Genomic DNA, 21,469 nt, shown 5'->3' with positions numbered 1-21,469 from the left:
CTTGTTTTCTAACACAACACTTGGCTCACAATAGTTGGATTCCATCTAGTGTGTGAAAGCATTGTATATTTGTTTTCCACATCCTATTATTGGCTAAAGGGTAAATGCCAGCATCCTTATAAAGTCTTTATATTTCATCCATAAGGCACCTAGGGTGGTATATAGAGGACATGGCTGACTACTCTGCTCCTTTAAGCTTTTATAAGAGGCAGAGGACGGTGTGCTTGAGGATATCCATTAGCTAAGAAGAGATGAGGTAGGAGCAAAGACGATTGTGTGGAGCAGTTACTTTAGTTACTCAATTATTGTTTCTGCTGTACCTGATAAGGATGAAGGTGGTCAAGAAAGCAACAGGATAGGCGATTGCAGCTTCATTTTTAACTTTTATTGTCAAGGGGTCTTTCTTTAAATTTCAAAACACTAACAAAAGTCAAGCAGGGTGGAAACTCCAGATATGATTGGCAATTCTTTCAAAAATTACATTTATTTATTATCGTGTCTATAGGGCTCCAAGGAGCTCTGGCATACATTGTCCAGGCCTGCAAGTGTTGCCCTTTTGTGTAGGGTTTCACTGTCCCTCTTGCACCCTCTTTTGGGTTCCTTTCTTCCAATCTGTCCTGTCATCCTGTTCTCCAGGCCTAGAATAACTTCTGTTTGACCTTTTTATTCAGCGAAGCCAAGTTAGCCTGACCTTACATTCATTCCACCTGATTCTCCTTAGCCTAGATCCTCAGAGGTATTCTAACAAGGCAGAACAAGCATGGTGGGGGCATCATCATGGCAGACTCTACCCCAACTTTCACATGTTCATTTAGAGGTACTAAAGTGAACCTGATGCACATGGCATTTGTGCATGTGTACGGACGTCTTTATATGACCTGGAATCCTTCAAAGGCCGGGTTTCGGATTGTGTAGAGACATCACTAAGCACATACACTTACTTCAGATGTTGAAACATGCTAGAGGTGGAGACTCCCAGCACAGTGTTGGTATCTCCCACCACCAGATAAATTGCACTATTCAGTTATATGTGACAGTAGCACCTATGTTCTTTTCATGTGCCTGCCCCTGTTCACAAAGTAAAGCTAGGGATGGGATGGTCTTTCCCTGTAACTTACATCTCCGCAGTTAATTTCTCTTGGCACTTTTGTCTGCTCCTGAGTCATTTCTAGCATTGGAGCCAGGAAAGAAGAAAAATGGATGGAGTAGTGAGGCACAAGACAAGCAGCAGGGAGGGTTCACCTTCACTGATAGGACTTTTCTTTTTCTCTTCTTTTTTTAGTGTGTTTCTTTTTTCTTTTCTTTTTTTTGATATATAGTTACTTCTTCCTCCATGTCAATTAAGCTAATAGACTTAGCAGTGCTTTGCTCTGCCCTGTAACCTGCTTTAGCCAATGGCCATCTGCTCAAACACCGAAGCATCAAACAGGATTGAGGCACTTGGGAGCGAGTAGCATTTGCTGGATATTGCAGTGTCGCAATATAAATAGAATAAGGAGGACAACCAGGAGTCCAGATAAGAGACAGATGAAAAGTTGTTATCAGAAATAAACCAAACCTCTTTTGGAATATGAATTGCATATTCATTAGAGGATCCCATAAGGTGTTAAGTACCTTCAGGGAGGCACCTGCTCTAGAGCTGAAAAGCAGAACCAAATTTCTTTCCTTATATAGGAGGGACTTCCATGCACTTATCAGACTGGCTTTACCTACCAAGCCTCCAGGTGGTGCTTGGTTGAAGCTCCTAAGAGCCGAAATGGTTCCTGCTTCCTTTGGGGTGGGAGGTGGTAGAAATCCCTTTATTCCTTTGGTTGCTGCCTCCAGATATCTCCTCCCCCTTCCTACCAACACATCCTAGGCTTGGCAGTCGGGTTGTGGCTCCAAGGGTGAGGGTAGTGATCTGAGTTGGGTAGGTGTGTACCAGAATCTCTTGATGCTGATGGATGACAGGCAGAAGGAGGCTGGGTGCTCCACATGATCTACCATGGGGCACTGCTTTGACATCCCTGACCCACAGGGTATGTGGCTGCGTGTGGAACCCATCACAGAACTCTTATCTTATAGAACTTTCTTGCATGGCCATAGCAAGCATGCATGCTTAATGGAGCAGCACATTGGAGGATTGAGGTAGCAAAGAGAATACTTCCTGAGGTCTATGGCACGGGGTGGAAGGGCAGGTCCCAGGGCCAGTCTTAGGACAAGAGGAAATAGGAGCTTCAGGGACCATTCTGGTTCCTCCTCTAGAAGCTCTTCCAGAGCTCTTGTACTTCCCACAAGCGTGCAGCCCATGGGTTCCAAAGAGGCACCTCCTCTCTTTGGTGGGGGAGGGATGACAACCCCCAAAAGAAGCAAGCCAACACATTCCCCTCATTGGCTATGATACTGCCACTGCGCAAAGCTAAGCCAGCATGTTCCCATTGACCCTGGGGTTCATTCCTAGCCAGGCCACGTAGCTGTATGAGGCAGGGTCTGAATCCCCAAATACAGGAAGTGGCAGAGGGGGAAAGACTTTAGGAGTAAGACAGAAAGCAGCCTGCCCTGCTGTTTCCTTTGGAAGTTTTCCTGGTGCTTTTGGTGAACGCCTCAGAAGCCACCCAGAAGGGAGCAAGAATCGCCTTCCCACAGGGTCCTCCCTGGGCGTAGCCAGGATTTATGTTAGCAGGGGCAGGCTTCATGCTGGGGGGGGGCAGAACCTCAGTTAAGTATTTTTATTGATTTACTTGATCTAGAGGGGCAGCTGCCCCCCTTAGCCACGCCCATGGGGTCCTCCTTAGGCATTGTACCTGCCTAAGGCTTTGAAGACAGAGTGGGCAAGCCCAACTAAGGACTGGCTTAGGCTGGCAAACAAGCTGCATTTCCTCCCCAAGAAAGCAGTGGAGCTGTTGTATGTGCCTGTTCATTTATTATGTCAGCTCCTAAACTGGGGAACACCCAGACGAGGAGGCTTTTCTTATGTAACCTTTTCCCAGGTCAGCATGGTCCAGGTAAAGGAGGTTTTTGAGGAATATTTCTTTGTTTATTCAGCTCCCCAATCACTTCCAGTCTTGTTCTGGGGAGTATGGAAAGGCCATAATTTTGCTCTGTTTGCTGGCTGCAGAGGAGGTGCCCCCCTCCCAAATAACCTTCAGCATCCTCTGAGAACAGCAGTCCACAGTAGCATGAACCTGTCTTGTGAATCTTGCTTTATTCCATTCCTTAAGTAGATGGCAAACAAATAATTTTTGAGGACTTCCGGGTTAGCGCCATCGGCAATGGCGGAATTCCTCTGATCAAGAGGAACCCGCTCCACGAAAATCGGGTCTTGCCGCCGCGGCGAAGGCGGAGACCCTTCAAAAATCCCAGGCGGAGGAAGCCTGGGAACGTGGGATTCGGCTGACACCAGGAGCGCCCCCCTATCCGCAAGGAAACCCCTTTTTCGGGGATCCGAAGCGACGTGGGGTGAGCGGCGCGGTGTTTTGAATCGACCACTACTTTTACGGAGTGAAGCCGCACAGCCGTTGCCGGAGAGCGCTGACTTTTTCCTGTGGACAATTGGACTCTAAACAAGCACCCGTGAGTAGAACGGAAAATTGGATTAAGAAACATTTTAATTTGGCACTGAAGCAGGAAGGTTCTAAACAGGAAGTCCGCCTTCCGCTTTTGTAAATAGACTGAAGCAAAAATTGTGCAAGCTAAAGTCAGGAAAGTCGTATACAAAGGTTTAAAATTCCTCCAGTTTTAACCATCAAAACCCCTCTTGGAAGCAGGAGTAAAGAGGGGGAATTTTGATTGTTCAAGCCTGCAGGAGAGAGAGTAAAGAAAGATAAATTTCCACCATCTCAAACCTGGGAACGGGGTGTCAGAGGCAGAGATTTTTGGGGAAGTTCATTGACCGTGAATGGAATGTCTTGTGACAGATAGTTAAAGAAGAGAAACAAATTGATTCCAATGTTGCCTTTTGCATTTAAAAGAAACAAAGAAGTTGAAAAATGAAAGTAATTCTCTTTTGTTGGACTTGCTTTCAAAAGATGGATACAAATAGAAACTGTCTCCTCTAGAGGGAGCTTATTAAATTGTTGCTGGAGTCGATCTGGGGATTTCACAGCTGTGGAGATTAGGATCGTGGGACCAGACTCTGAACTTGAATAAAAATGTGTCTGGAAGAAGTTTTGGTGCTTGCTTTTTGCAAGACAAGCGCTTTGTTGGAGCAGATGCATGAGAAGATGGACTTGATGACTGTTGCAGTCAAAAATTTTGGACAAACAGTGAATACTTATACAGAAACCATTCAGGAGCCAACGCAGGAACCTGTTTTGACAGGGCAAGTGCAAATGCAGAAGATAATGGAGGAGGTTGCTGTTGAACCTCAAGTAACACAAATGGAGAGACCCGAGGCCCTGCAGGAGCATAAGCCGCTGTCCTTGAAGACTGAATTTGGAGTGGGCCGGGGGGGGGGTCCGGAGAAGTGGGGGCCCTTAACTTTGGAGGGACTTTGAAACATGCTTTTAAATATTTTCTGGACTACACTGCCGACTGTGGGGAATGGGACTGTGGGGAATGGGCTGATCTGCTGAGGAGAGAAGGAGATATTTTTGAGTTAGAGTATCCCCGAGACCTACTCCTCAACAAGAAAGGAAAGAAATTAAGAAAGAGATCAACAAAAGACAAGGTAAAGTGCAGGTACAAATAAGAAGAAGATCTGCAGAAGGGACATGGAAAAGACTTAAGAGCCTCGGACATAAGATTACCAGGTTGATGGACTAGATGGAATGGACAGTAAGGACTGACACAACCCGAGACCAGGAAGAAGAGACGTTGGAAGAAGATTGGAAGAAAATTTTTTAAAAAAATTATTTTGGGAATTAGTGTAAAATTAATGAGCATAAGGAAAAATGTTGGAATGATAATATTTGGCTTTAGTAGAAATGATATAAGGAATTATGTACAAATAAATATTAAGTCTTAAGCTTTAAGGTATTTTATGGTAAGATAAGGTTAAAATAAATTAAGGTAAATTGAATGACAGAATATAGTGAAAGATGGAAAGGATTTGCTGAGCTAACTAATAGGTTAGATTGTTAAGATAAATTACTCAATAAAAATTGAGAAAGATGGAAAGAATTTGCTGAAACAAATAACTAAACTAGAATACAAAAAGTGAGGTGTGAGGAGGTCGATGAAACAAGTAAATGAAAGATAAAGATATGGAATATTGGATGTGTGGTTTTTTTTATTGTCATTGTTGTATTGGTTTTTATGTTTTTTCCCCCTTTTTTATGTATTGTTATGTATGTTTTGTTAATTTTTTGTTGTTTTTTTCCTTTCTTTTTTCTGTAATTTTTGAAACTTCTAATAAATATCATTTAAAAAAACACAAATAATTTTTGATTGAAACTGAGGCTTAGTGAGAGGTTTCTTCTCTAGTATTTGATGGAGGAACTACTCAGAGGCTTCTGTTGAGTTGTAATAGGTCTCTTATTGGATTACAAAAGGAAGCTCATTATTCTAAATGTATAACCCACAAGTTTTCTACTCATTTAAATAGGGTGGGGGTGATAGTACTAGCCTGCTTAGGCAGAAGAGAATGCATGTATCTTCAGTTACTTAGTGGATCACATCTATCATCCCTATTTTCTGGAAATGGTTTATTTTATTATCCTTATTAGCTAAAGTAAATCTGATAATGGAAGCCAGGATAATGATTGGCATTTTCCTGACTACTTCTGTTCTCAAGATAACTACCAGAATGATGTCTCAAATAACTGCCAGAAGAATGTAGCAGTATTTGGTTGTATACAAAACACCTGTAACATCACCATCATAACAGTAATATAACATTGAAAGTTTGTTTTCAAGTCAAATAGCTTTTCACGAAAGTAAGAAGCCAAAATTGTTGCAAATGCCTGTTGTGGAGAGAATAAAAACAAGTCCACACTTTTTGAAAGGGTACAGCTTTTAAAGCCCATCAGGATACTCAGTTTGCTGCCATATACATATGTTAATGGAAAATTGATTGTGGGGTTTGAAAATATAAAGGTAAAGGTAAAGGTACCCCTGCCCGTACGGGCCAGTCTTGCCAGACTCTAGGGTTGTGCGCCCATCTCACTCTATAGGCCGGGGGGCCAGCGCTGTCCGCAGACACTTCCGGGTCACGTGGCCAGCGTGACAAGCTGCATCTGGCGAGCCAGCACAGCACACGGAACGCCGTTTACCTTCCCGCTAGTAAGCGGTCCCTATTTATCTACTTGCACCCGGGGGTGCTTTCGAACTGCTAGGTTGGCAGGCGCTGGGACCGTACAACGGGAGCGCACCCCGCCGCGGGGATTCGAACCGCCGACCTTTCGATTGGCAAGTCCTAGGCGCTGAGGCTTTAACCTACAGCGCCACCCGCGTCCATTTGAAAATATAGTTTCTCTTTATTTGGTGTACCAGCAATGTGTAACTGGGCATTTACAATGTAAGACTGCAATTGTATGCACTCTTATTTGGGGGGTAAATGTCATTTATCTCAGTGGAACATATTTCTGAGTGAGTATGCATAAGCTGGGATCAGACTGCACTTACATTATTGGTTTACACTTCTGTATGAGTATTTACTCTATTTTGTATATGATAACCTTTTAGGCGTTTCAGAATTTGTTAGTTTGCATGTAATGCAATCCTAAGCATACTTTCCTATAAGTAAGTTTCATGGAAATAAATCCCATTTTACTACTGAGCAGACCTGCTTGGACAGGAGACTGGGATATGCCATTTCATGGAGAATGATATTCTATGCATATATGCTTATGTTTTTAGAAAATGCTTATTCTCCTTCCCTTTTCTCCATTTGTTAATGCATTCTGTAGAGGAAAAGTCCGGTAAGAAATTATCTATCCCGTTTTCTTTCTTTGTATCTATCATTTTAATGGATTATTTGCATTAGAAAGTATTCACTTTATTTATCTTTTTTAAAAAACAGTCTATAAAACCAAGAATATAAAATGCAAAATCTTATTATTTACAGGTACTGGTAATTTTCCATTTGGCTTTCTTTATGAGTGGTGGCTAATCCCATTCAATTCATATCGCACATAAATATATGTAATGGTATGAAGCTTTAAATCCTAACAATGCTGGAATAAATGGGGACATTGCAAATTTCTACAAGTAAAGTATGAACCTCTGTAACTCTACTTCTGGTTTCTAGACTGTTCATAAAATCATTCAGCCATAGTATTTTGTGGCCTATTATCATCATTATTATTATTTACTAAATTTGTATACTACTCTTCAGCTGAAGATCCAGTGCTGGATTTTCTTTCATTCCACTGCATTAATTTCTCCAAGTTTTTTAGACAACATGAAGACTGCTGTACAGTCTGGTTCAACCAGACATCCAGGACTTTGCTATATTGATATGCTAAATTGACCCCTTTCCTAAATTATGGAGACATAAAAAGGGGGTTAGCACCTCCACCACTAAATTCATGTATAAGCTTTTACATCCACAGTAGTTTTCTTTCACTTCCATTGGGCTTATGACATCTGGACCCATCCTGCCACTCCACAAAATCCTCCCTTACCTGGGTTGTGTGGCAGCACCTGAGAAGTAGTGGTGAGCTCTGGTAGGATCTTGCAAAGCACATGAGATCTAGCCAGAAACTGCCACTGCTGCTTCTCTGCTAGTGTGGGTGGGGTGGCCATGGGGGAGTCTCCTCATGGGTGGGCCAAGGAATACACGTTGCGCACTTATGAGCATTAGACCTATTTGGTTTACTCTGCTTTGTGGTGGAAGTTAGTGCAAAAGCACAATTGCAGCAACAACCTGCACTGGCGTGGAGAGGGGTGGGGTGAGAATAGCATGACAGGCACTTTCATCTTGTTATCTGTAGACTCATCATCACGAACTATTTCCTGCAATAACGTGCACACTTTCCACAGTTCAACTAGCTACTATATGCGTGTGAAAACAGGCTTCCACTCAGCTACCCCTTCCTGATACAACAGTTGCAGTTGAGGGCATGTAGCCCTCTAAACAAAGCTGAAATCTGCTGATGGGCTGTTTGGCAGTAAGAACAGAATTCAGTCCCCTTGGACAGCAGCTGATCAGTGAATCTTAGCTTTGTTTCAAAGGCTATATGTGCATGGTCTCAGCTGCTTCATATGACGTTTTGTAGGATCGGATCAGGGCTGGCCCACCCATGAGGAGACTCCCCCATAAGGAAAATTGTGTCCGCTTGGTGGCCTGAGACCAAAACTTTGAAAAAGAAATGTTGATGAAATCTGAGGATAAATTAGTGGCATACTAGATATTTGCAGATTCCTTTCCCCAGCCTTAAATGTCACAGATAAGTAGAAGTGGCAAGCAGTTGCTTACTGGAAAGAATGAAGGGAAAATATGTATTGACAAATTCTTGGCTAGTGTGTATTGGCATTGTTCCACTGAAGTTACTGAAACTGCGTGAGATCATGAGCACAGTAGTATCCAAGCTATAGCCAAAAATAGCCCAACTCTCTCCAGAGAGCACTGCTGCTTCAGTTATATTTATTTATTTTAGAGGTTTACATACCACCAGTAAACAAAGTATCTAAGCGCTGAACACAACACACCCATAAAAGAGCATAAATTACTAGGCATTTCCTGGTTAGTTTGATTTGCATTGCAATATGATTCCAAACTGATCCTTGTGCATCTTCGGCTCTGTTGTTTTTATAATCTTATCTAAATCAATAGCCAAGAACATTTTTGAACATTTATGCACTCATCTTCAACAAGTGTCTCACCTATATTCCTTTATTTGGCAGTCATAAATACATTATTACCCATTTTGGTACGGGGGAACTAAGAAGGATGGCTTGCCTAATCTCTCTTTGATCTTGTGTACTTCTGTTTGCCACAGCATTTCCTGTATTTATAAGAATTAATGTGATCATTCTTCGGAAAACTCGTGACGTGTGTGCCTGTTTGTCTGTATTTCTCTACTAATTTCTTGCTGCAACAGTTGAACCCTAATTTGCCAATTTATTTTTTAACAAGGATTTACTAGAGAGATATGAGAAGGGGACCTTGAGGGCAGATTAAAATTTGCTAGGCTTCTTAACAATTGATGTCTCACCCTTCCATACCTATGGCATGTCTTCCTTTAGTTAGGTTTATGGGGTATCAAGGGGTCAGACTACAAACGACAAGGTAGATCTGTGATTGGATAATCTTTTTTGTTTTAAAAACTTAAGAGCAGTGACAAAGAGCCCCTCAGCAGCTCTGAGTTGAGGGAATATTTACCCTTTCCCCCTGGGTCAGTTCCAGAATTTGGAGTGCTATGTGCAGGCTGCCATTCTAGGTTCCATCCTACCAGAGTATCTAAGCTGGGCAGCCCCTTTGGTATTGCTGCATAGGCCTCAAGGAGCCTCAAAGTTAACCATTTGTTTCCAAAATTTCTGCAGACATCTAAGTAGCTTACTCATTAAAAGGACATCAGATAGGTTCGGGATCTGCATGCAACGGGGAATCTGGGGAAATTGTTTACTTAATTTGTGAGGCTAGAGGAAGATCTCATCATCCAAAGTCCTTTTTTATTATTGATCTGTCACTCTCTGACTAGGTACCTTTCTCTCTTCCTTTTTGCTGATAACAGAGGCGCAGCCCGGTAAGACGTTGCATGACTTTTCGCGTTAAATCAGTAGCAGGAATGACTGGGAGTGCTTGTCATCTGGGTTTAATTTAAATTAGTTTTGTGAACTGCAAGTACAGCAAATTGATCTAACTTAAAAGTAATTGGGTGAAAATTACTGTTCTTTCAGGGGTGTGTGGCTATCTGTAGCAGCCTTGTTCTGTTATAGAAATACTGAATGGAACCATACTGGCACTGCTACAGATTCCACATAATACCTGTTCCATATTTGTAAAAAAAATCCATTGTTTTATGTGGCAGCACCTCCTCTTTGGAACTCCCTGCCTATTGCAATCAAGCAGATGCCTTCACTGTACTCTTTTCAGTGCCTGCTAAAAACATTCCTGTTTAGACAAACCTCCCAGATGCTTAGAAAGCTGAGGTAATTTTAATCTGTTTTAGTATTTAAACTTGTGTGTGTTTTAAAGTAGGGTTGTGAATTTTCTTGATTTTCTTGTTTATCTTTTTGTAAACCACTTTGAGGTGCCTTTAAAAAAATAAAATCAAGCAATCTCTAAATTTTATTAAATAAATCAAATATTGCTTAGGAATTCTTTCATGTTTTATTTAAGTCTCAGTAGTGCCACTCTTGAAACTGCCCTACACAGAAACTGTCCTCCTTGGAGAAATTGATAATTTTTGGATTACTTCATTTTGAATAAAGCAGTCTGCCAACTCTCATGATTGTTCAGAAAATTTTCAAACCAATTTCTTCATAGAACAAGGAAGCAACCATGCTAACTGAATTGAGCTATTGCCAAGATGAACTTCCCTGGTTGATTTTCTTTTTCTTTTGTTTTTGAGGTTCTGACCAGAATTTTTTCACACTTGCTATTCCAGAATAAGAATACATCCATATACTTCCTGCAATGCAATCCTTTGATGTGATAAGGCGCCTATTTAACAAAACTGTGCAAAAAATAGCTTGGTCTTACAGCTTACTATTGGCTTCAAAAGAGAGAATTTGATGGAACATTATTTGTTTAATTGGCACGTGTTAACATCAGATATCTCATAGGCCGATAATATGCCTAGAATATCCATTAGAATATGTTTCTGACGATTGACTGCAGAATGGAAATCTTGGCAAGAATCAGCTAGTGACGTGTTTGGCTAGGAACCAATTCTCTTTCACCAGACTTCTGCCTACAGTGCTAACAATAATTTTGTTGTCCTTAATAACTCTCTTCCTTGAACTTTGGTGTTACTGTCTCTTCCTGTAGCATAGAAGTATTCTTAGTGGAGATATTATTACAAAGCGTGATTTGAAAGGAGAAGTTTTTGCAAGAATTTGCCTAGAAAAACTGTTTTCTTTGACAATATATGCATTTTGCAGAAACATTGTGTGAATGAAGGATGGATGTATGATGGTGGCAGAGATATGAGAATTAGTGACTGACAGTAAATTTGCCATATCTTCCCTGTTGCTATGGCAAATACTGTTGACAGCTGTTCTGATACCTTTTGCACATTCAGACATTGCTTCCCACCTGCCTCCTACTTTCAGAAGTTTTATCTCCTTCCCCCTGTCCCCACCAATTGTTTCTTTATATCTTCTGGAATATTAAAGCCTGCTTGGAAACATGTTTGATTTCAGTCCAAAGCCGGTGATCAAGTGTGTGAGACTATGTATGAGTGCATTCAGAAGTTCTAGAACAGTAAATAAATGACTTGTCAAGCTCTCTGGATTTGTTTGGCACATCGTTGCAATTCCAAAATGTATGATCACTTTTTGTTCGTTTGTCTTGATTCAAAAACCTGAAATTCTCAGGCAGTGCATTTGTAGCAGCTAATCAAATATTCTATTTGCCTATATCTGGTATATGTGTGTGAATGAATCTGCACTGGGGTACAAACCTCCAAAATGAAGAATGTGAATCCAAGTTAATGTATATTTTATTTTAGCAGTGTTAATGCCTAATTCTGTTTTCTTTCTTTTCAACTAAGGCAAGCTGCCATTTATTGTACATGTCTAAAAGTATAATCCTATAGTCCTAAACTGTAGTTTTTGCTTTAATTGTAGGGTTCAATTAAAAGGAATTTATCTAGTAAGTATATCTATTTACTGAATTTTGTTGGGACACAATATATCTCAGGAAGTTGGATATATTTAGAATCATCAAGATTACATAATTTTACATCTTAATTTTCAAACTCTGGAATCATTGCAACAACTAATTTTTAAGAGACTAAAGTCTATATATTGTTAATGGGATAGTCCTCAAAATGCTATGAAGACATTATTCCATGCACTAGTATTAAATTATGCATGAATCTATAATGTAAAATTAACAGACTCTGACAGTCTCAAAATGAGATGACGCATTTTAAATGAAAAGGCATATGGAGTATTTGCAATTGGCTGAATGCACAAACCAGTTCAACAGGGCCTAAAATTACAAGATGTTCGTAATCTGGAACGATGAAGGGTATGGCTGAAATGGGATTTTCTAAAGCTTTTCCATAAAATTGGGCCACATGAAAATAGGTTAATGGCAAGTCATGGAGTCAGTTTATTATCTCACAACAAATGCATTATATGTTTTTAAGGTAGCAAATGAATAATATTTTTAGCAAGTTATATTCTATTAAGAGACACCCACCATGAGTAACATGAGGGGAGCAATTTGAAGCTGGAAGGGCATGCAGGGTCACGTTGACATGAATTATGAAAACTGGTTCAAATTATTCTGGAAAGGGACCACATAGTTAAGCCTGGACCTAGTACTATATAAGTACTAAAACTAGTGAGAAATGGACTAGCGGAAGGAACGCTGTGGTGGTGCTGACATTATCAAATAGTTATGTGAACAAGTTTTCTAGAAGACACTATGAGAAAATTACCTTAAAATGATGTCTTATGTGCCAGGTGAAGAGATAGCAAGGCCCAGGCGTTCAACACCTACTCCAGAACTTCTAAGGTTAGTATAAATGTTAAATTATATTTTTAAAAAACCTCATTCAAGTCGTGGATGGTGTGGAATCCTTGTACCCAAATGATGTACGTGCTCTTGTTCTGGCTTACCAAGTCCTATCTGTCAAGCCTGTGCACACCTCATTATAGGAAAAGGCAGACCCTTATCCTTCTGTATGGAATGTAGCCTACTGAACAAAGATAAGTCACATAATTGCTCCACCCACTTTTTGCCTCTGGCCCTGCCCACCGCTGCAATGCAGCCCTCAATTGCTTTCCTTTGAGGAAACGCTGCCTTGAACTGAAAATGGTTCCCCACCCCTACTGTAAAAAAAAATAAAAATCAACTCTGCCTGTCACCTCTGCTGAATAAAAGATCCTTGCGCGTAATTATCATTCAGCATCTGTGTTGTGCTGCAGCAAAAAAGCCCCGGAAGATCCTGCAGTACTAGCGCCACTATTTGGTCCACCTCTGGAGTCTGCATTTGAAGAAGAGAAGTTAGAAGGTAGGTGTTGCCAGTTAACTTTATCAAGGTACCTTTCTATGTCTGACATGACGTTTTGTTTAATTTGTTTTACATCTTTATTTCATATGCCCGGGTTCTCTGAAGAGGGGTGGGCTACAAACTCAGTGAATCACATAAATAAATATAAACTGTTTGTGAACGCAAATGAGTCTGTGAGTATGTATGTGTGCACTTGGTGAAATCTGCCACAAGTTAAAAAGGAGAAAGAAGTGTTTAGCAATTTCTAGGCAACCACATGATGTTAATTCCCAGACAAGAAGCAACTAATATTTGTCCAGTGTTTGCTTTTCTGCCCTGTGGGGTAGTTGGTGCTAAGGGTATCTTGTCCCAAGCCCAAGTGTAGGGTTCAGCTAACACCCCTTGCAGTCCACTTTCCACCAGTGCTTCCTAGCCTTTCCCAATCCTGGCCTTAATCAAGAGCAAGCTGGGTTGCTGATTCCTATTATATGTGACCCAGAAAAAACATGAGATGAAGCCATAGGACACGGGTGGCGCTGTGGGTAAAACCTCAGGGCCTAGGACTTGCTGATCGTAAGGTCGGCGGTTCGAATCCCCGCAGCGGGGTGAGGTCCCGCCATTCGGTCCCAGCTCCTGCCCACCTAGCAGTTCGAAAGCACCCCTAACTAAGTGCAAGTAGATAAATAGGTACCGCTTTCTAGCGGGAAGGTAAATGGCGTTTCCATGTGCAGCGCTGGTGCTGGCTCGCCAGAGCAGCTTCGTCACGCTGGCCATGTGACCCAGAAGTGTCTTCGGACGGCGACGGCTCACGGCCTCTTAAGTGAGATGAGCGCGCAACCCCAGAGTCGGACACGACTGGCCCGTACGGGCAGGGGTACCTTTACCTTTACCTTTTACAAGCCATCCAAGGTGAGAATGTGGCTGAATACTTCCTTTCCTCACTCATTATTCTGAATGGACAGACCTGCATGAAAATCTATGGTCATGTTGATTCTAACTCAGCACTGAATTAGGGGAATGGTTGTGGTAATTTAGGTGTCACTGTAAAGCTTTTGTGTTTTGCATATGACAGCTCCAACCATGTTACTTTTATTGGCAGAAATCTTGATACCAGAAAAGCAGTTAACTTCCTCATTGGCTAGAGGCACCAGAAGGCCATTGATCTCTGTATCAATCTGTGTGTGTGTGCGTGTGCGTGCATGCGCGCGCGCACATCCAGGGCAGAAAGACGCTCAGAATGGTATTCACGAATTTGGTGGTATATGCATTTCCCAGCACTGAAATTCATTTGTGGGTTTTGAAAAATGGTTATTAACAATTTATTTCCAAAAAAATCATATTCTTGTTATATTCCCTTCTCATTTTCCTCCTGCCATAATCTATCAAGTAGCTCCTACAGTTCAGTTTGGAATTAAGTTCTCATGTTACTTCTAGATTTGTATGCATCATGTTATATGTCTGTGACTTCAGCTCCCATAGATCACTCTGAGGTCTGGGGTTCTGTGCAGCCAGCAAGTCCAAGTGTAGAATCACCGAATTCATCACGACCTTTTCCATCTGGAAGTAAGTTGAGGCATCTCCTATTTGAAAAATTGTTGGGGTTTTTCATTTTGTTTTTCTCTACAAAACACTGAAACGTGAGATGGAAGTGGCAATGTTGAGGGTTATTGCTCATTATACTGTCATGGAAGCAAAGAGATATTAGTTGAATTATGCATTGGAAACGCAGCTTTCAGAAAAGGCAAAGAGACGATTCGGAGTCCCTGGGGAGAAAAGCCTCTGTGATCTCAATTTGCAAAGCTAAACCTGACTCCTTCCTATCCGAAAGACAAGTCACCTAGCAACCAGTGCAGCATGCCATAAATACACAAGCTCCTAATAAGAACCAAAAATTGGATTCGTGGATGTGGAAAAGCAGAATAAAACTTCACAACATTTATATTAAAACATATAGTTCACACTGGAGAATGGAAACAAAAAAGTTGTCATCTCATAAAATATCAACCACAACAAAAGGCAGGTGATTCCTGGTGCTTAGACTCTGCGGCATGTGCTGCCATATCATAATAGTGAATGGGGGGAGAAGAGGGATTTATTTTTTTTACCTATCTTCTTCTATAGGGATGAGAAACCCTTTTTGCTCTCAAGAGCCACCTGCAGCAATAGGTAGAAGCTGGGGATGGGGAAGTACACATGCACCCTTACACACAGTCGTGTGAAGTTTACTTGACTTTACCTCCCCAACACAGTTGTGCTTCCCAACCCTGTGACTGTACCAGATACAGAGAAACGCAAACAGAATTCCACTCACACAACAGGTCTTTGTCCTTCCATTGCAGTCAGACCAGAGGGCTGCTTCTGAGGGTTCAGGGACCCTCCTGGACAGCATGGAATGAAATGTGGTGACTACAGCTAGAGGTGGGAATTGGCAAAAATTAGGGGACTTGCCCAAGCAGAAGTGGCTTCCACTTGTGGAACAGACTTTGGATCTCAGCCATCCTTTGGTTGAATCTCTAGATACGAATGTGAGTTTATGTTTATTTATTTGACGAATGTTGTCCATTCTTAACTTAAAATTCTTCCATTTGGTTCACAGCACCTCCACCTCTTCCACCTAAGAATATTCCAGCTACACCTCCCCGCACTGGTTCTCCTTTAACAGTTGGAGTAGGTAAGTATGTTTAGCATAAATGACTTTTAGATGTGTAAGATCTTCTTTACTGCAAAGTAACTGTGTTTCTATTCAGTGCAAATTATAATTTGTAATGTGAACAGAATATGAAACCTTGTAATCATTTCTTAATAACGACCATCTAATTAGATGCATTTTATGCATATATGATATCTAGGCATTTAATATTTTCATCTGCCTTCAGATACCATGGCAGATTTTCTTTCATCAGCAAAAAAAGAAGTACAAGCCTAAGTAGTACATAATCTTTTTTTCTAAACCCCTTGAGATTTTAAAATGATTTCTGATGTCTGTATTGTATTCAGATATTGAACGTGTTTCCCACTGAAGTATAGCTATAGTAGTAACATTTTGTATGAACAATTTGACAATAACTCTGTCAGCAAACTAATAATGTGTGTTATACCTGGTTTGGGTAAGAAGAAAAGTCGGAGGAACTTTAGTGAGCCCGTCATGAATCTCAGCACACTTAGACCTAGATGTAATTCAGAATAATAAAGGTTATATCTTGGCAGTATGGTCTTCATACAGAACTATGAGTTAATGTAGTTAAAATGATACAGGAATGTTTCTTGAAGCCATCTTTCTTCACGACTTGGGTCCTAAGTTGTTTCTCTGTTTGTGCAAAGTGAGATAAATCCACTCCTACCTTTGCACGAACAGATAAACAACTTAGGTTCCAAGTTGTGCAAGGGCAGGAATGGTTTATCTCACCTCCCCCTCCATCAGCAGCCCACAAGGTTCTCATACCTCCTCCATTCTCCAGGATTATATTTTTGGGACACAGGAGACTGCAGAGGGAAGTGAGAGGTGGAAAACCCTGTTCTCTGAATGTGAACTCTGGAAAGGATCCTCAGGATCCAAGTGATTGTGGTACTCAGAGACAAGAAATAAGGAGCTTACCAGCATATAATTCATGTTGCAAGTGAACATCATTAGCTGTATGAACCGACTTGTAAATTTGAGCATGAATTGCTTTGCTTAAATGAGAAAACACAAAGATGGTTTCTAAAAAGATTAGCATACTATGCAACATAAATGTTACCTTGTACTTGCAGACTTGATGTTTTAAGGGTATTTCTCTTCAACTGTCTATAACTTTTGAATTACAAATTGTGTTCTTCTCAATTCCCAACTTCCAACCCTGTATCAATGCTGGGTGAATATAACGCAAATGAAATGCACATCCATGTGTGATCATTTATTCCCCAGGTTAACTTACTGTGCATTTTATGTGAATCACGAACAGAGCCAAAAAGAAAATAGGATTTTTTTCCCTACCAGCAAACCTTTCATTAATTGGTAAAATAAAGTTTTCTACATGACAATATGACATGAAATGTAATTTTCCCATACTCCTTTTAGATTGAATTTACAGATAAAGGTTCAACATACAGTTTTGCAGAATCAAAGCAGCATGCAGCATTTGTGGAAAGTCATATGCATAGACATGACAACCTGCTCATTCAGTGGTTCTAGGACAATGGAGAGAATGGATATTCTATGGGGAAAATGCATCTCTATGTTCACACAAGCATTCTCATTATGTGTGCATAGTATGGGGTTAGAATGGCAAAACTGTAACATTGGATGCAATCCAGGGGAAAAAGCATTCTGAAATGCCTGCTGACTTCAGTGGGACTTCGGTTCACTTAACTTTTTTTTAATAGGATCCAGTGAGCATCTAATCACAAGACAGGATGCGTACTTTAAGCATAGAAGAGAAGTGGAAGTTTTGAGATCATACCTAGTTCTTTGAGAGCAAGAGTGGTAATTTTCAGATGCTCCAAAATGCAACAGAGCTTATAATACACTCTTTATATATCCTTCATATAGCTTTTTTTTTGTCTACAAATTGCCTTCCAGCCATGGAGGAGAGGGAAAAATGCCAAATCGGTTTCCTTTCCATTAAGAAGGCGCCCCATTTGCCCAGAATTTACAGATAATAATGATTGTTCAACTCAAGAATAGAGCCCTTTGATCATCTATATTCTCATTGGTCATGCTAAATTAATCCCACAGTGTATACTGCATAGCACAAAAATACTTATCTACATGCACGTCATCATGCTTGAATTTCAAATTATGTACTTTACCATTTTGTTACTAATAAAGGCACTCTGTTGTCTTTTCCCTAGCAAGCAGTTTTCCTAGATAGCAATAGCTCCATTTGGGTATATTGGTATGAACGAGATACGTAGTAGACAGCATATTTACATGCAGGTCAACATGGAACGCACTTTAATATTTGTGTGTGTGTGTTTGTGTATTTATATATCACACCCTATTATGTAGATATTTGTGCACATGAATTATGTTCCTAGTAGCACCTTAAAATGCGTTATGAAAATGTCTGTGCTAGAATGTAGCTGATTTTAAAAGCCCCATACTTACGTAGAACATTAGTACGACTTAGCTGCTGTACAAGTTGATGTTAAAGTTTAAAATCAACTACTTTGACCACAGGAAATGACCAGACAGCAACAGAGGTCAAAAGTGACAAACTACCATCAATCAATGACTTGGATACCATTTTTGGCCCAGTATTATCCCCCAAGTCTGTTGCTGCTGACGCGGAGGATAAGTGGATCAGTTTTTCTGATCAGTCCCCGGAAAACGTAACTCCAGAGGTGACTTCACGGGAGAAGGTGGTGTCCCCACCTGTGGCATCAGAAACCCCAGATGAGCCTCCAGAGGCTGAAACCTCTCGCAGTGTTCCATCTCCACTCAATTTAGAAGAGGTTCAGAAGAAAGTTTCTGAGCAGACCCACGTTAAAGATGATAACTTAGCACCAGCAGCATCTCCTAAAGATTTTGGGGTGGGACAGAGAGCAACACCACCTCCCCCTCCACCGCCTACCTACAGAACAGTGGTGTCATCACCCGGACCCAGCTCTGGCGGTGGCACAGGAAGCACCAGTGGTATGTCTAAACAGCTTTGAGTGTGCTTCAATGTGGCCATGAATGCTGCCGTGTGAACACAAAACCTTTTTAGCTACTCTTAGTTGGTTGGCTTTTAAGCATCAGTCATTGTTTGATTGTACTGTGCCCCGTGGCTTCTTTATTTTCTTTTTATTCTGTGCTCTCGTGGTCCGATTTAACCTTGAACCCTTGATACTGTGTGTTCTTTCCCTGCCATTGCTGAATGTCTGGTGTTTACAGGAGAGCGTTATGTCTTTAATACCAGACATAGTTGGAAAAGCTATTACCTTAAGAGCTTAAGGTGAATTTATAAAACTTCCTAAGCTACAAAGCAACTAGTTAAAACTCTGACTTCTCCCATTGTACAACCATGCTTAGCTTCTGTCCCTCAAGGAAAGGGCAGCTCCTCATTTTTCTCCAAGAGGAAGTGATGATCAAAGATACTCCTTTTGCTAAGGAACTTCAGAATCTTCTTGACCTTCCTCAGAAAACCAGTGAAGCTTTTAATAGGCTTTCTTCTTACCCTTCCAATTTAGAGCTGGGTGCAATCTATGAACAATATGATGGAAATACTGTACCACAACTAGGAAAGATCTCGTGCTTGCCTAGCAAACATTTATGCTGCCAATTCATGGAGCTATCTACAGCTACTGGCCATGATATCTATATTCAGCCTCCACTGTTGGAGGCAGGATGCATCTGAAAACTAGTTGTTTAGGAACACAAGTCAGAAGAGTGTTGTTGCGCTCAGGTCCTGGGTTTAGGACTGGACTAGATGGGCCATTGGCCTGATCCACTAGGCTCTTCTCCTGTTCTTCACTACAGATTAAAAACCGTAAAGTTAACTGGAATTTTCCATCAAAGAAATGTTAAAGCATCTCAATTCAATGTTTTGTAAAGGTCCTTAATACAATTAATGCAGATTCAAGGCACATGGATTCCTCCAAAGAATCCTGGGAACTATAGTTTGTTATGGGTGTTATGTCTCCCCCCATTGCAGGTAGGAAAAAAGATTTCATAATGACAGGAAGAAGTAGCGGTTAAGGGTTCTATTTTTCCCCTTCCTACCACAAAGGTTTAGAGGATATGACATCATGGAATCCCCTGTCTGTGACTATCTAGCAAACATGCTGCACATCCTCCCACACAGCTTAGGGCTGCAGTCCTATACAAACTTACCTGAAAGTAAATGCCATTGTACTTGAGATGATTTACTTCTGGGGAGATATGAATAGACTTGCATAATAAGTAACTCAGCTTTAAATGTGAGTGTGGGTGATGAATTAGCAGGGAAAAAATGCAGCAGTAATTGTTTCATGACAACCTTGGGTTGCAAGATATGCAAGTGTGAAAGAGAGTCTTTTTGCATTGTCTACTGTGCATGCAGCTCTCTGAGAGCCATTGGGGGGCAACAGAGGTAATTTGGTAGCCCTTAGGCAGAGAACTTTTCATAAATCCACTTAAGGAGAAAAGGATACCTAGAATGATCTAGGCATGCATGCATACATGCACCATTTCTTTCCCAGGGCTCAATCCCTACCTAACTTCAAAACCTACATGATGTAGTTCTGGTTTGTAGGAGTTTCAGTGGGTGCATGCTTCTTAAGATAGGTACTCAAACAAGTTGTTGAAAATGGGAGAGCTTTCTCTGTGTGTGCTCTCACTAGAGCTGGTCTGTATATGGAAGATTATTTCCAAGTGTGGACAGCCGTCTTTCATATTCTGCATATTTTAGGCAGATGCAAGGCCTGCTAAGAATAATGAGTCCCAATACTGGGCAAGTATGAAGATTTATGCAACTTGTTTTCTTAACTCTTTAATAGAGCTCCAACAGGAAGCTGATCAGATTCGCTTAATAACTCATAAGAAAGGTTTTAATTATCACCAAAACTACAACTTGATTAGACTTTAGTTTCAAAACAGAGTCTTTTCCATGGCTAAGAGATTCAAGATGAGCAAACTAAATGAATTTTAATTGAATTTATTCTTGCTATGAAATGCCATGGATGTAGAAAACATTGAAACCTACCAGGTCTGATGCTGAAATGGAAAAAGATTACTTTTAGCATAGCTGCAATTGCAGCAATATAATGAAACCATATTTGTTTTAACTATAGTGATTTCTATCTGCGAATATATATATATATATATATATATATATATATATATATGATGAAGATATCTGCTGATTATGTTACAAGGTGTTGTAAAGGTTTTGTTTTTTAACATCTAGATGTAAAACTCTAATGTTGTTCCTGTAGTAAGAGGTCCTCTTTTAGTTGATCACCGAGGTGACAGATGTGTTCTTACAAAACTTCCATCTGTTTCACTGAAGTTTCATAGGACACAAATATGGTAGCTCTATGAGACCTGGATCACACATGCTGCCATAATTTGTTTTTCAGTAATCTGGGATTAATATTTGTGTAGTGCATGTTTTGCATAATTGGGATTTTATGTTGTTTTAATGAGGAGGGGAAATAGTGGTTTGAGTGCACAGAACTTGGTACTTGGCACTGGAGTTTGACAAGCACCAATAAATACAAAATATTTTAAATGGACAACGCTTTTCCAAGAATTTACCTTAAGCAAGGAAGCGTTTAGGGCATGCTTAGCAAATGCAGCATCATTACATAATCATCTAGCCTTATATTTTTAAAGCTCCATCAATCATCTTCTGATAGCTGTGTGTTTTGTGTGCGTGTTCCATTGACTGCATGAAGCATGTAATGCAGTCAGTGCTTACGATCAACACTGTAATGCTGATATGATAAAACCAACCCATACACAACTTGGATGTAAAATACCTTGTTTCACTTTTAAA

The 21,469-nt window shown here is 40.6% G+C and overlaps 1 protein-coding gene across 21 annotated transcripts in view; it reads left to right on the top strand.

Annotated features, from left to right (window-relative positions):
- The window catches only part of SGIP1 (SH3GL interacting endocytic adaptor 1), a 137,167-nt gene that overhangs the window by 73,416 nt on the left and 42,282 nt on the right, over nucleotides 1-21,469 (top strand). For 14 of the 21 annotated variants that reach the window (XM_053392132.1, XM_053392131.1, XM_053392133.1 and 11 more), the window contains 6 exons: nucleotides 11,656-11,680; nucleotides 12,502-12,553; nucleotides 12,967-13,052; nucleotides 14,502-14,594; nucleotides 15,628-15,702; nucleotides 18,190-18,645. In XM_053392132.1, coding sequence (XP_053248107.1) covers nucleotides 11,656-11,680; nucleotides 12,502-12,553; nucleotides 12,967-13,052; nucleotides 14,502-14,594; nucleotides 15,628-15,702; nucleotides 18,190-18,645 — 787 coding nt within the window. The remainder of the gene's footprint in view (nucleotides 1-11,655; nucleotides 11,681-12,501; nucleotides 12,554-12,966; nucleotides 13,053-14,501; nucleotides 14,595-15,627; nucleotides 15,703-18,189; nucleotides 18,646-21,469) is intronic. The other 7 variants (XM_053392140.1, XM_053392142.1, XM_053392141.1 and 4 more) reach the window with 1 other exon arrangement.

This window comes from Podarcis raffonei, chromosome 6 (assembly GCF_027172205.1).
Source record: "Podarcis raffonei isolate rPodRaf1 chromosome 6, rPodRaf1.pri, whole genome shotgun sequence".
NCBI lineage: Eukaryota > Metazoa > Chordata > Lepidosauria > Squamata > Lacertidae > Podarcis > Podarcis raffonei.
The sequence above is the reverse complement of the archived record's forward strand: the minus strand, read 5'-3'. Positions and strand labels throughout refer to the sequence as shown.